The sequence below is a fragment of the Crotalus tigris genome, unplaced genomic scaffold (genome assembly GCF_016545835.1).
Source record: "Crotalus tigris isolate CLP2741 ecotype Arizona unplaced genomic scaffold, ASM1654583v1 scf7180000024470.1849372, whole genome shotgun sequence".
Taxonomy (NCBI): domain Eukaryota; kingdom Metazoa; phylum Chordata; class Lepidosauria; order Squamata; family Viperidae; genus Crotalus; species Crotalus tigris.
Genome location: NW_024100641.1, coordinates 279,578 through 294,627, shown reverse-complemented (window position 1 = coordinate 294,627; position 15,050 = coordinate 279,578). Strand labels below are relative to the sequence as shown.

Below are 15,050 nucleotides of genomic sequence, written 5' to 3'. Positions count from 1 at the left end.
CAGTGTCTCGGGGTCATGGGCTCCCCTCTTGCGACCTTCTGACAAGCAAAGTGAAGGAGGGGGAAAGGCGGATTCATTTAGCAACTGTGTTACTAATTTAAACGAAGGCAATGATCCACTTAACAGCTGTGGCAGGGAAAGTCGTAAAATGGGGCGAAAGACCCTTGACAAATGTTTCCGCTTAGCCACATAAATTTTGGGCTCAGCTGTGGTCCTGTCTGAAGGCAGGACAAGAAGCAACGGAGGGAAACTAACCAAAGAGAGAAGCAACCTAGAACTAAGGAGAAACTTCCTGACAGTTAGAACAATTAACCAGTGGAACCACCTGCCTCCAGAAGTTGTGAATGCTCCAACACTGGAAGTTTTTAAGAAGAGACTGGACAGCCATTTGTCCGAAATGGTTTAGGGTTTCCTACCTGAGCAGGGGGTTGGACTAGATGACCTCCAAGATCCATTATTATTATTATTATTATTATTATTATTATTATTATTATTATCCTCTGCAGGGAGAAACTTTGTGGCATAAGGTTTCTCCCTGCCATTAAACACACCACCTAAATCTAGAGCAGCGGTTCTCAACCTGTGGGTCGCGACCCCATTTGGGGTCGAATGACCATTTCACGGGGGTCGCCAAACAACGCGATCCGCCATTTTTTTTCTCAGCTGGCGACACCGCGCATGGGGGCACTGCGCATGGGGACGCCGCCACGCATGCACGGCATGCATGGGGGTGCCGCCGCGCACGGGGGCGCCGCCACGCATGCGCGGCGTGTCCTTATGACCGGGGTCACCGGTATAAAAAGTTTGAGAACCACTGATCTAGAGAAAAAGGGCTTGCAATTCCTAACCAAAACACACTGATGGAAAGGGAACCCTCTCTGCTAATAGATTTGCAACGTAAAAAAAGAGAAGAAAATGAAAGGGAAGGGGAGGTACAAATATGAATGGCAACAGCTGTCCTGTCCCTGGGTGATGGATGGGGCCAGACCCGATTTTCCCCTTGCTCCGATTCTCTGGAAAGCAGAAAGTACAGCCTCACAGTGGCCTCTTGGCATTTATCATCTGCCTGAGGGGACAAGAGTGCCCCCCCCCCCCGCAATACCAGATTTCCTTTTTGCTTTGGGAGGGGAGGAGTATTCTGTTACGTGAGCCCCTATTTACTAGTAGTTGGAAATAGCACTGCCCGAGCACAGGTTTTGACTGTCCCTGTGAGAATTACAGCCCAAATCCTTCTAACTTACCGCCAATAAAAACAGCTTCAGCGTGGCTTTCCTAGAGGAAATCTAATAGCTACTGAATAAACAGTTTCTCTATTTCCATGCCGAAGGCAGACAAAGTACTTTCTTGAAACCTGAAGAAATTAAACTCCCAAGGAATTTTTCTCGGTCTAATCCAACAACTGGAATAATCACTTTTTTTTTTGTTTCCTGGATGTGGTCAAAAGCAGAGAGGTTGAGATTCTCTCTCTATATTCCTCTCTCTCCTTGAAGCAATCTTTTCTTTCTTTCTTTCTTTCTTTCTTTCTTTCTTTCTTTCTTTCTTTTTCTTTCTTCCTTCCTTCTTTCTCATTCTTTCTTTTTCTTTCTCTTCCTTTTCTTTCTTTTTCTCTTTTCTTTCTCTCTCCTTTCTCAAAAGCAAGAGGGTGAAACTCTCCCTATATATTCCTCTCTTCAAAACAATTGCTATCTGTCTATCTAATTTCAAAAACAGAGACTCTCTATATTCTTTCTCAAAACAATTGTGTTTATTTATTTACTTATATTAATACTAATACTAAAGTTGGAAGAGACCTTGGAGGTCATCAAGTCCAACCCCCTGCTCAGGCAGGAAACCCTGTACCATTTCAGACAAAGGGCTGTCCAGTCTCTTCTTAAAAACTTCCAGTGTTGGAGCATTCACCGCTTCTGGAGGCAGGTTGTTCCACTGGTTAATTGTTCTAACTGTCAGGAAGTTTCTCCTTAGTTCTAGGTTGCTTCTCTCCTTGATTAGTTTCCATCCGTTGCTTCTTGTCCTGCCTTCAGGAGCTTTGGAGAATATATGGAGAACTTCTGTTGATGCAATCTAGGACTGCATTAGTTTTTTTGGCTGCTTCAATAGAACTCTTGTTTTGGTAATGCAAGGATGATCCATTTGAGGACTTCTGGATATTTTGAAATACAAATCTCACAAACCCATTCTGGATGGAGCTGTAGTTCAGAACATCCGGAGGGCAACATGTCGCCTGCCTCTAACACAGTGGTTCTCAACCTTTTTAATGCCGCGACCCCCAACCGGTCGTCAGTCGAGGACTACTCAACCGGTCGTAAGTCGAGGACTACTCAACTGGTGCAGCACCGTTTGCAGAATGGGACTTTTGGCGGGCTCAGCAGGGCAGAGACAGCCTGGACAATTCCTATTGGCTTTCAAGAGTGTCTATTCTATTGGCTTTCAAAAGCCAATAGAATAAAAGGGAGTAGCACAGCTAAGGAAAAGGGGAAAAAATGGCGGACTGCGTTGTTTGGCGACCCCCATGAAATGGTCGTTCGACCACAAATGGGGTCCCGACCCACAGGTTGAGAACCACTGGTCTAACATAATAGTTATGGTGTCCAATTAACATCCATGACCTGGGTTCAGATTCCTACTTTACTATGAACTTCGCCGGAGACTAATGGATCCACCAATCTAGCTCACTGGGTTGTTATAAAAAATAAAGCAGGGAATGGGATCTCTACAGAACTATTACTTCCAATTCAGTAACCTATTGCTCTCAATATACCAACAAATGCATCATTCCACAGCTGCAAGAAGGATGTTGCTTTGAAAATCCAATATTTCTACTCAGAATAGAGCTGGAAGGAACCTTGGAGTTCTTCTAGTCCAACCCTCTGTTCAAGCAAGAGATCCTACACCATTTCAGACAAGTGACTGTTCAGTTTCTTCTTAAAAACCTCCAGTGATGAAGCATCCACAATTTCTGAAGGCAAGCTGTTCCACTGGTTAATTGTTCTCATTGTTAGGAAGTTTCTCCTTAATTTCAGATTGCTTCTCTCCCTGATTAGTTTCCATCCATTGTTTCTTGCCTTGCCCTTTAATGCTTTGGAAAATAAGTTGACCCCCTCTTCTTTGTGGCAGCCCCTCAAATACTGGAATACTGCTATCATGTCATCCTTAGCCCTTTTCCTAGATTGGCCATGCCCAGTTCCTGCAACCATTCTTTGTTATGCTTTAGTCTCCAGGTCTTTAATCATCTTAGTTGCTGTTCCCTGCACTTTTTCCAAAGTCTCAACATTTCTTTTTGTAACATGGTGAGCAAATCTGCACGTAGTATTCCAGGTGTAGTCTTACTAAGGTTTTATAAATTGGAACTAATACTTCACGTGATTTTGATTCTGTGCCTCTGTTTATAAGATATTTGAAGAATACCTTCATGGTTTTTAGCTTTCCAGTTTTTGTTGTTAGTTGCGAAGTCGTGTCCGACCCATCGCAACCCCATGGACAATGTTCCTCCAGGCCTTCCTGTCCTCTACCATCTTCTGGAGTCCATTTAAGTTCACGCCTGCTGCTTCAGTGACTCCATCCAGCCACCTCATTCTCTGTCGTCTCCTTCTTCTATTGCCTTCCATCTTTCCCAGCATTAGACTTTTCTCCAGTGAGTCCTTCCTTCTCATTAGGTGGCCAAAGTACTTGAGTTTCAATTTCAGGGTCTGGCCTTCTAAAGAGCAGTCAGGGTTGATCTCCTCTAGCATTTAGGGCATTTGTGGTAAAGCAAATTCCCTAATATACCAGTTTGGGATGTTAAAAGTGTTTATCACTGATAAACAGTCTACACAGTGAACAACAAACACTTTTTTAAAAAAGCAAACCCGAAATTAAATTTTCTGACACACTTCCACTTCCTGAAGCAGAAACACAAGGTTGACCATAAAGAACTCTGCATTCTTGCTCTTTGAGAATGAACAAATGGTGCCACCTACAGTCTCATTCTAATTTCCCAGGATTTTTATACACATGCACGCAAGAGCACACCACACAAGAATACAAGCATACACATGTTCTCCTTTGAAATCTGGAGAAGAATGGGAAAGTATCACCGTTCAATTTGAAGTTCTAAGGACGATTGCTTTCTTACAAAGAAATTTCAAAAAGGAAAGAACTCTTGAGCTTAACAGCTTGATTTCTTGAGAGATTGTGCAGGCGGTCCTTGACTTACAACTATTCTTTTAGCAACTGTTTGAAATTGCATCAGCCCTGGAAAAAAGTGTCTTACCACTTGTCCTCATACTTACAACCCTCTCCAATGGTTACGTGATCAAAATTTGGGGGCTTGGCGACCGGTATGTATGTACGTCCATCATTTGCGATCTTCCCAGCCAGCTTCCAAAAAGCAAAATCAATGGGGGAAGTTGGGTTCACTTAACAACCAAATGATTCACTTCAACAACGGCAGCAATTTCCTTCAAGGTCGTCAACTTGAGCATCACTCACTTAAATCACTTCCTTGCTTAATAGTGGAAATTCTGATCCCAACTGGGGTCATTAAGTTGAGGACTATGTGTACTTTGCTCCCACACTAAAAACCTGTGGGGCAGGTGGATGCATTATTTGTGAGCTTCTGAACCTTGTATAACCTGCCCACACTCACACAATATATGTGGCGAGCCCAGGACACCACTTTAGGGGATGGACAGTGAAGTTAAGGAGAAAACGCAAGGTTTAAGGCACCCTATTGCTCCTTCGTTATTTTTCACTCAAGGTCTTAGAGGTATGACCTCAAAGGTCTATGAAAAGGATGCTTGCAAGCCATCTTTTTGCACCGGTCTTAACAGCGCCAGGCACCTGAAGATCCATTACTTTTTCTTGGCACTCTTCAAAAGTGCCACCTGCTTGCACACCTTCTCCATGTCAACCCAGCTTGGTCCTGTCACTGGAGCAACACGCAACCCCCAGATTCCCCCCTTAGTCCAGTAATAGACTTTCTGAACAGTTACACTGTTCTCACCAGACACCAAAACGAAACGTTCTTGTGGCAAGAAAAGTCCGAGCTGATGCATGTGACTCTCTGCTCGAAGCATCCACACCAACACAGGACGGAAAACGGAAAAATATATATATCTTTAATAGCTTAGTAATCAGCACGGTATTTTGATTCGCAACTAGTTTTATTCTTAAGACAAAGAAAAGAGCTCAGGGACCGGGACAGGTCAGTTTGGATTGCATTTAGCATTGTACCTGTGCTGTAAAAGACTGGCTAGAAGTATGTTCTGTACCTTGCAGCTATATATTAGAACCAGACAACCCTGTTGGGTCACCATTTGAGAGATATTTCTTTCCCTAAACACAGAAACAGAATGACCATGAGGGAGTGGCAGTGGGAGCATCAGTGATATTTGACATCCTGCTGGCTTCTCCATTGACTTTCCTTGTAGGAAGCTCGCAGGGAGCACTGGAAATAACGATGTGATTGCAGTTGTCCACAGCAGCACTGAAGGGGCCACAATTTTGTCAAACTTCAATCCCCTGGGAATCCTGGATCCTGGATACATTCTGTAAGATAGCCTGCTGGAGGTACGTGGACTCAAAAAACTGTCACCCTATGAACGTTTCGCCCAATTGAAGTTTACAAACGGTCAATCAGATGTGAGAGCTTTAATGGCACATAAATGGCATCCAAGATGTGAACAATCAAGTGACTCCCAAAATTACAAATGAAGGAAACTGGCTTTTACCTGGATAAAGAATCTCATCTGATAAGTCCAACATATTCTACAATTGCTACTGGGCGTTGAAAATGTCAAGTAGAATTCAGACCCATAATCTGCTACCCTTTTATTTAGGGGTGCTGGGGTTAAATCTGGAGCCTTCTACGAGTCAAGCATGTGTTTTATAGGACAATGGGCTCAAAGATACATCATTAAATTATCCCAGAGATGCACAGCGCTAGAAGCATTTTGTTACAAAGGAAAAAAGCAGAGATTTTTTTTTTTAAATTAACACATATTTCTGCCAAGATCACTTACAGCGTGAGGCCAGGCTTTCAAGTAGATTGTCAACATGTGAGTTACAAAACAGATTCCACTGTAAACATTTTCACCAACTTGCAGAAGGAAGGCTGAATATTCTGATGGATCTTTAGCAGTGCTTTCTGTTTCAACAAGATTTTGGTCAAGGTGTACTTTTTAAAGATGCGGGGTGGGTGGGTGGTGTACAATGTATATACAGAGGGGGGATACAACCCGTCACCATTTACTAACTCTCCAGACCCCAAAGCTGGAAAGACTGGGCTTTGCATTAAAATGCAGAAATTCCATAGCTTGTCCGGGAAAACCATTCTTTGCATACGTGCCACTTCCAATCTTGCAATTCCATCTCTGTCTCATCTTGTGTGCGTGTGCACGCAGACGCACAAGTGAGCAAATCATGGCTGGCTGCAAGATCTTGCTTGGCCTTCGGTTAGGCAGACACTGAAAGCTGCTTCATTCTGCAGCTGCACAGCCTTTCCTATGGAATGATGATAACGAGGGGGGAGGTTTCGCACCGAGCCCCCCCTCCCTCTATTTGCCACGTGAGGTAGGTTGGCCCCATTTCTCATATAGGGATCAGGCACAGCACGGTTAAGAGATCACCCTGCACGTTGGCAGTAGAGCCAGCGGGTTTCTTGGCATTTTACAAGCAGAGTCATCCTGCTTCCTTATCATAATCGCTCCAAATTTTACTCGATCCAAATAAAGAAAGAAAGAAAAAAAACCAGGACTACATTATAGAGCAAATAGTACAGCAAACAGCTAGTCATCAGTGTCGGCAGTGGTAATAATCGGAGAACAATATCAGCTGCAATCTCTTCCAACAAATCTCAGATCCAGGGATAGGTTTGATGTTCACTGGGATCCCTATCTATCGTTCCCCTGTTGGGACTACTCAGCACACCATCCAATCTGAGCCTGTTTTCTGAAATGCTACAGGAAAGATTAAAGACAGCAAAGGTGTGTTGATTCACACGAAACGCAGAAGTTGACTCATACAAGCTTTTGAGAGTGGGAGGGTGGGGAATAACCTTTCCCTAAGGCAACCTTGCTTCAAAGGGAAGCAAACCAGAACCTCTGATTACAAATGCATCATGGTCACTCCTGGAAATGGGTGTTCTGCCCAGACCTAGTCGGGCTGAAGTCAAAAAGTTATCCAGTGTAGTTATTTAAAGTCACTGCAGTTAAAGTACCGAAGTCAATCACAAGTGCTGCTGCTTTGTTTTGTTTTTTCTATAAATGCAACCTCAATGGATATACAAGAATAAAGGTACAGGTGCTGAAGTCCTTGTCACCCCTGCCATGTACCTGCTAGTGCTCCACTGTCATCAGGACAAAGAAAGAGTCGAGGGCCTGGCTATCCAAGCAGATTCTCTCCAACAGAGGGAATCCCTTGGGCCTCTGCTACTAGTTCTCCTTCAGAGTCAAATTCTCCAATCTGTCTTTGACCTCCTTATGGGTTTTGTCGCTAGTGGGCTTGTTAGGGTAGCTGCGTTCTCCGAAGATTGTGCTTCCGATTCTGACATTGGTAGATCCAACTTCAATCTGGGCAGAGTTAAAAGTGAGAGAAAGAACTACTTTCAGGAGCGGCATACATGACACGAACTGAAGGAACCTCCTTCTCCTTAGCTAGGAATATGGAGCAAGAACAGGGATCCTCAACCTTGACAAGTCAGAAGTCTGGGTTCTGAAGTACACCTATCATTTGCTAGGGGGCAGAAACATTGGTTTTAGGCAACTAGTGGAATAGAACTGCCTCACAGGTCCCACTGATCAAATGGCAATAGCAGCAAACACCTAAGCCAATCAAAACGAATGAATCAAAACTCTTGAATCCATACAAGTTGATTTATAGAAACAGATCTAATGCATCTAGCCAGTACTTTACAGCAGTTACCCACTAAGATCTCAGAACTTTCTATCTAGGCCTTCTAATAGGAGATGCCTATTAATCTTCTGAATATGAAGATTTGCTGTCTTTGAACTATGCCTCCCTCTAATCTAGCCTGGTGAAGACAAGCCATAATGGAAGCCACCATAATTTAGGTTCTGAGGTAAATCACATGCTTTACATCCCTCCCCCAAAAAAACATCCAAGTTCAGTTGATAACAGTTCTGGGTAAAAAGGTCCAGCAGTTGGTGCTTGGCTTGTCCTTGAATAAATCCACAGACAAAGAACTTGCTACTGTTTAGATCAGGGGTGTCAAACTGCCAGCCCACGGGCCGGATGCATCACGAGGAAATCGCACCCAACCCAGTGCCGGCAAAGGGGAAAAAGCTCCGATACGTTGCACGATGTCACGTGACATCGCGGGTTTGACATGTCTGGTCTAGATCCACTAGTCCACTGTTTAACTATTCCTTAGATAACAGTGGAGTAGATAAACCATTCCACTTAGCTGGAAATAAGTTCATTCATTTATAGCTTGACACATTAGGAAGGTATTAGGTTAGGAAAGATGATCTAGACCAGGGGTAGGCAACCTTGGCTCTTTTATGACTCATGGACTTCAACTCCCAGAATTCCTGAGCCAGCTATGCTGGCAGCCAAGGTTGCCTACCCCTGATCTAGACCCTTCAGTAGCTTCCTTCAATGGGCGAGATGGCAACATCAAAAGGTTTCTTATAATCTTTGGTGAAAGTGACAGACTTACTGCATGTTGAAAGTCTGTAGACATCCCCATGCTCAACTCAATCTTTTCAATAGGGATATTGAGCTTTTCACACAATTCTTGACGCAGAGATATTAACAGCTGGAGAAAGAGGTAGGGGAGTGGAAAAAGAACATAGGTCAATCTCTTCCTTAAAAGCCAAGGTTTTCCTACCAGTATTATCTCTCAAAATTTCACCCACCTGGAAGTCGGGATTGGGACCCTTACTGAGATCGTGCCCAAAGCTTCCAATTGTCATCAAGCCAACAAATTCTAGGTTGGGACATTTCTGAAGGATGTGTTCCACCGTTGTGATCAGTTCCCCAGGCGGAAGCCCATGTTTACCTATAACAGAGAACATATCATTGCACTTTCTGTGGATGAAGTCCTTTACAGGAAGACACCCCTGGCGAACTGTAGATGCATTTCACAATTATGGCACGATTCTTTGTCCAAGACTAACGAAATCATAAATTCTATTTCTCCATACTCATGGAGAAATGACATTGGGACCATTTGCTGGCCATTTAGCTACTTTAGCGCAACTGGTGTGGTATTTGTAAAGGGAAGCCCATAAGTTAAGTTGTTGGGGTGTAGGTTTTCCAAGTGGTTTCAAATCCAAACATTGTAAGGTCTTTTACAGATATCCTGCCAAACTGCAAAGTGTCGATATCACTCTTCTCCACCCACTGAATGTGTGCATCACAAGTTCTCAAAAATGAGCTTCTTGACTTTATACTCAAACGGAAAAACCAGCCAAAACCTTAGCATGACTCAGTCATGTTCGTGTGTGGAAGTACAACACCTCGTCTACTTACTCGTTTCTCCACTGGTGTTTACTTGCACCATGATCTTTAACTTTTCAGAAGAGTTCTTTTTTTGCCAAGTACTGTTCACCTTATCCGCCAGTTTAATGGAGTCCACTGTTTCCACCATAAAGAGGTTTGGCACCACTGAAACAAATAAAAAAGGGTCTTAGCAAATATCATTTGTGATATGCACTAGATCAGGGGTAGGCAACCTTGGCTCTTTTATGACTCGCAGACTTCAACTCCCAGAATTCCTGAGCTAGCATGGCTCAGCATGGAAACCTCTCCCTTTCCCCTCAGCATGGCTGGCTCAGGAATTCTGGGAGTTGAAGTCCGCAAGTCATAAAAGAGCCAAGGTTGCCTACTCCTGCACTAGACCAATGTTTCTCAATCGTGGCAACTTTAAGACGTGTGGACTTCAACTTCCAAAATTCTACAACCAACCATGCTGCTGAAAAACTTACTTTATTATTCCGAAATTCAACAGTAAGTGGTTAATAAGTTATGAAAAATGAAGAGGGTTTGCTCCCGCTGATACTTAAAATATATCAATTAGATTAGTGAATTGGCTGCATGTTTGTTCCATGCCTGTTCATGATTCTATTCATTTTCCCATGACCTCCGTTTTCTTGCCTCAATTCTAGAAATCCCTTGGATAGACCTGTCATATTAGTCATTTATTAAGCACCATTTACATAGATGACACAAAATAATTAAATACAATAAAGCATCCATTCTTAAAATTGGAAGACATTCACAGAATAAAGGAGAGAGTGGCCTGTTCCTTGCCCAGTACAATCTGATCACAAACGTCCTATGCTTTATTTAACCCCCTCCCCTCATTCAGATAATTTATAAACAGTCACTTAATAGTGATGGGTGGTACATAAATTCAACTAAAAAATAAATATATACATCATAATCTGAAATTCCAAAGCAAAGTGAGACATTCATTTAACTTGAACATATCACATCAAGCCTTTCTTGCTATAGTAAATTTTTCCCTACCCAGTCTCCTAAATCAGTACTAAAAGCAAATATAATTACCGATTAGCTTGTTGACATTACTCTTCTGCAGATGGCCAATAAAATGCCATTTAATCTCCGGACATGAAGAAAGAATCTAAGATAGAGACAAGGAAATGTGACATTCTGGCTTGAAACTAAATGGCATTATTTTATATTTATCCATCAAAACTGCTATATAGAGATACATAGGATTAAAAGTCATCAAACAATTCCGATTTTCAAACAAAGGCACAAATGTCAACCAACTTCTTTAAAAAAATGGATATTCTTGTTATTCATGCATGTTTAACTTTACCTAATTACTGTTGCTAATAACCCTGACGAGTTTCCAGAGCATTCCAGATGAGAAAATTGTTTCAAATTACTAGGGCTCTCAAAGACAAAGAACTACGTCGTTCAAACTAGTCTCTTATTTAGACCTAGACCAAGTTGCAAAATTTAAATAGAGAGGAATCTTCTGCAGAACAAATGAGTGGCCAATTTATTCCAACAATGATATGTTCTATACTGCTCAGAATACTGACCACTTGAAATTTTTATCTAAGAAATACACAGACCCCTACTTACACTGGAATCTGATGCCTTTTCTAATAATTCTTGAACCTATAGAAAATAAAAAACATCCAATTAAGATTTCAAAGTTTACTTTCATTTACTTCATGCAGGCTGTCATAATTGACATTGCAAGAAAAAAAAGGATTAGGAAAAGTTACAGGAAAGAGAAGAAACTTCTGCCCAAACTGTGCAGTGTCACCACCTGCTTATTTGTCCTGAATAAACATTACTATCTTTGTACATATACATTCAACAGAAGTGTGGTGCCCTACCCTATTTGCTTAAATACATTTATTAGGGTTATAAAAACAAATTAACTTTGCATATATATCAACACCACTATTTAGTGGTAGATAAATCATATAATGAAAGATACACATACATTTCCTATGTGTATCAACACTACTAGGTAAATCACAAAATGAAAGATTATATAAAGATCTCTGATCCATCTGCAGCATAAGAAGATTCTCATAGCTGTTGGAAAGTACTCATATCTATTTTAACTGCTTTTACAACCTCAACCTTTTTCAGAAAAGGTTGCATTCTTCTGAAAGATACAGTGAATGAGCATATGTATATACTTCAAGCAGCTGAAAAATAAGAGAGTCCCAGCAACCTTACTTGAAACAATTCAGGGATCTCATGTTAGCACGTTTAACTTTCTTTGCTTCAGGAACGTGTAGCCTGATTTAACATTAACTGGCAAGTTCCAAGTCAAATTGATGGAGAATCAATTAGGCTGGGCATCCGGGAGGCTCCTTTCCTGTCTTTCGACCTTAAGATTAAGCCAGGTACTCACATAGTTTTCTCCAAAGCTACGCTGCCCATGGTTGTAAGCCTCAATGACCATTTCTGCTGGTTTGGTTTTACTGACAGCCACTAAACGAGGTGGCGTGGTAGGTAAGGTCTGTATTTGCAAAGAAAAAGAAGAAGATGATGATTAAGTCTATACAAGTTTTCTCACAGCTTGATAAGTGGGATGTGGAAAGCAATCACTAAAGACCCATCAACATATCAAGCAAACAAAAGGAGGGCAACCTGGTTCCTCTTCATATATTGTGCTTCACAATAAAGCACAAGCTTTATTCATTGGCATTCATGTTGTCCATGGATTTTGACAGACACAATCCAAGAGACATGGAGAGGACAAGTTTACATATTCCTGGAATGAGGCAAATTTATTATTTATTAGATTTACATAGCTACCCATCTCTGGGCATACAATAAGCAACCAGTTAATTTAAACAACAGTTAATCACAAATAATACAAATAAAATTAAAACACGGGAGAACAGACCAGTATTTTACACACAGCCCATCTTATGGGCTCCCCCATCTCTAGGATTTCTCAAGCCTGCTGGATACAAACAGGTTGTCAAGGATTTCCTTTATTCACTTTATCTAATTGCAGGGATGAATAACACGTGAACATCACAGTTTTATTTCACCTTAAAAGAATGCATTAAAATCCAAATGGACGCTTTCATAGGCAAAAGGATTTTGCATCTTTACATGACTCAACCCTTTCACTTGGGACAAGTCCGACTACACACCATGCAATCTATTATTGGAGAGTTCAGTTTGGGATTAAAAACTCAGGAGATGCCTGGGAGCTCCTTTTCCTACTAACAAATTGAACTAAAAGGCAAAAGCTTTTGAGAACTGTTGTTCGCTTCATCAGATGCACAGAATGGCTAGGCGGATATTAGATTTAAATTGGAATGAATTGGGGGGAAAAGGCAGCAAGAAGGCAGGTTGGCTACCTTCTCTGCCCATCACCTGATTTAACTCTGACCTCAGCCTACCCATTCTCCACGCAGCTAATCAATTCATAATAATACACCTATCAACTTATTTACTTCTATTATCGCGTCTTTTACGCATTCTATTGAAAGCTAAGGATAATATACTTTAAAGCATTTTTATGGTGTGCCATTGAATACCTTCTGTTTTGTGGCAAACATGCAGCTAAGAATAACACCTAATAATAATAATAATAATAAACTTTATTATGGTTGTAGACCAGCAATAGCCATCACGTTTTACAATATATTAAATAATAATAATAATAAAAATAGTACTAACATTAATAGTAAATAATAACATCCTAATAACACCTATTATTAGCTTTTTGTTTTGCTTTTAAATTTAGATTGTGCATTTTTATCTATTGTATTGCAAGCCCTCTGGCGCCCCGCCAAAGTCAGAGGGGCGGCGATCCAAAGCGGATAAATAAATAAAGATATTATATTTGCAATGACGTCCTTCTCTCCACCCGCCCCGGGATGAAGGCAGTTGCGTCTACAAAAAAGGGGGAAAAAAGCCTTTTGAAAAATCAGATTTTTTTTCCGCCTTTCGCTGCCCGAGGAGCTCCAGAGGCGCGGGGACTACGCCTCCCAGCCAGGGCGGCCTCTGAAGAATATGGGAGTTGTAGTCCCCAAGCCCCGGAAGGCGTCCGTCGGCGCTCCGCGGGCAGTCCGGCCACTCCGGCCGCGGAAGAGCCCGAAGGACCCCGCGCGAAGTCCGAGCGCAGAGCCGTTCAGCGATGCCCGTGCCGAGCGTGGGCCCCGGCGGGCCTTGTCCTCCACCCCAGCCCCGGGACAGCACCTGAGGCCTCCGGGCCGCCGCCTGCTGCACTTGCTCCCGGACCGCCCGGAGCATCTGCGGCAGGCCTTCCCCAGCAGCCATGCCGGTTCTCCACATTCCTCGCCGGGCCTCCTCGTCTTCTTCCTCTGCGCGCAGCCCCCGCCGGGATCCCACCCCCCTCCCGCCTGCGCCAGCTTCCGCCACACACACGGGAGCCAATCGCCGCTCGAGGCCGCGCTCGCCTGGCCCGCGGGATTGGGAGGAGAGGCCGGAAAGAGGCGGGGCTAGCACAGCTGACGGGGCCCTCGTCGTCGGCCATTTTGGAAAGGTCGGGAAGGGCGAAGCGGGGAAAGGAAGAGGGAGCCGTGGAGGCTGGGGCACGCATGCGCACCACTAGCAGGTGCCGAGAAAGCTGGAGAGGCGCGTGGGATGCTTGTGCCGAAGAGACGGGCGGGCGAGTGGGTGGAGAACACGTGTGCACGAGGAGCGCCGCACCTGGCGGGGTTGTGAGGAGGATTCAGGTTGACGGTTGCAGTCCGGGTCCTAGTGTCAAATCCTTATTGCAACACAGGGTTGCAATCCATCTTCACCTTCCCTAATATAATATGATGATAATAACTTTATTGTCACTTTGAATGTACACCAATCGGCATACATCAAAATGAAATTTCGTTGCATGCAGCTCTCAAAGAGTCACCACCTCCGATATACACTCCTTGTTTGTGGCCAGCTCAAGTTTCAGGGCATCCATTTTAATCTCTAGGAAGCGAACGATGTCAAACAGGACAGATGGAAATGGAGCTTCGGTGTGGATTAGCCCTCAAATTAGCTTGTATTCCTGCACCACAACCTCGCCTCCTTTCCTTTTTCTGATCCTGACTCTTCCATCTTTTCCTTAAAGGGTGCACAAGTGATGGTGGTGATGATGATGAGGATGATAGAGTTGGAAGGGAGCTTGGGAGGTCATCAATCCAACCCCCTGCTCAGGCAGGAAATCCTACCACTTCAAACAAATGGTTGTCATCTCTTCTTAAAATCTTCCAGTGTTGGGGCATTCATAGCTTCTGGAGGCAGGTTGTTCCATTGATGAATTGTTCTAACTGTCAGAAAATTTCTCCTTAGTTCTAGGTTGCTTCTCTCTTTGGTTAATTTCCATCCGTTGCTTCTTGTCCTGCCTTCAGGTGTTTTGGAGAAGAGCTTGACTGCCTCTTTGTGGCAGCCCCTGAGATATTGGAAGACTGCTATCACGTCCCCCATCACCCTTCTCTTCATTAAACTAGATATACCCAATTCCAGCAGCCGTTCCTTATATGCTTTAGCCTCCAGTCCCCTAATGATCTTTGTTGCTCTTCTCTGTATCTTTCTAGAGTCCCAACATCTTTTTTATATCGTAGTGACCAAAATTGGATGCAGTA

At 43.1% G+C, this 15,050-nt stretch overlaps 1 protein-coding gene across 1 annotated transcript; it reads right to left on the bottom strand.

Annotated features, from left to right (window-relative positions):
• Window positions 1-5,613: 5,613 nt before the first annotated feature.
• On the bottom strand, window positions 5,614-13,817 carry LOC120303428 (pyridoxal phosphate binding protein). Its single transcript, XM_039332955.1, has 8 exons — window positions 13,657-13,817; window positions 11,849-11,956; window positions 11,059-11,094; window positions 10,510-10,585; window positions 9,472-9,606; window positions 8,856-8,998; window positions 8,657-8,755; window positions 5,614-7,547 (listed from the first exon to the last, which is right to left on the bottom strand). The coding sequence occupies exons 1-8, from the start codon at window positions 13,750-13,752 to the stop codon at window positions 7,410-7,412; spliced, it is 831 nt and encodes a 276-aa protein (XP_039188889.1). The 5' UTR covers window positions 13,753-13,817; the 3' UTR covers window positions 5,614-7,409.
• Window positions 13,818-15,050: the final 1,233 nt, after the last annotated feature.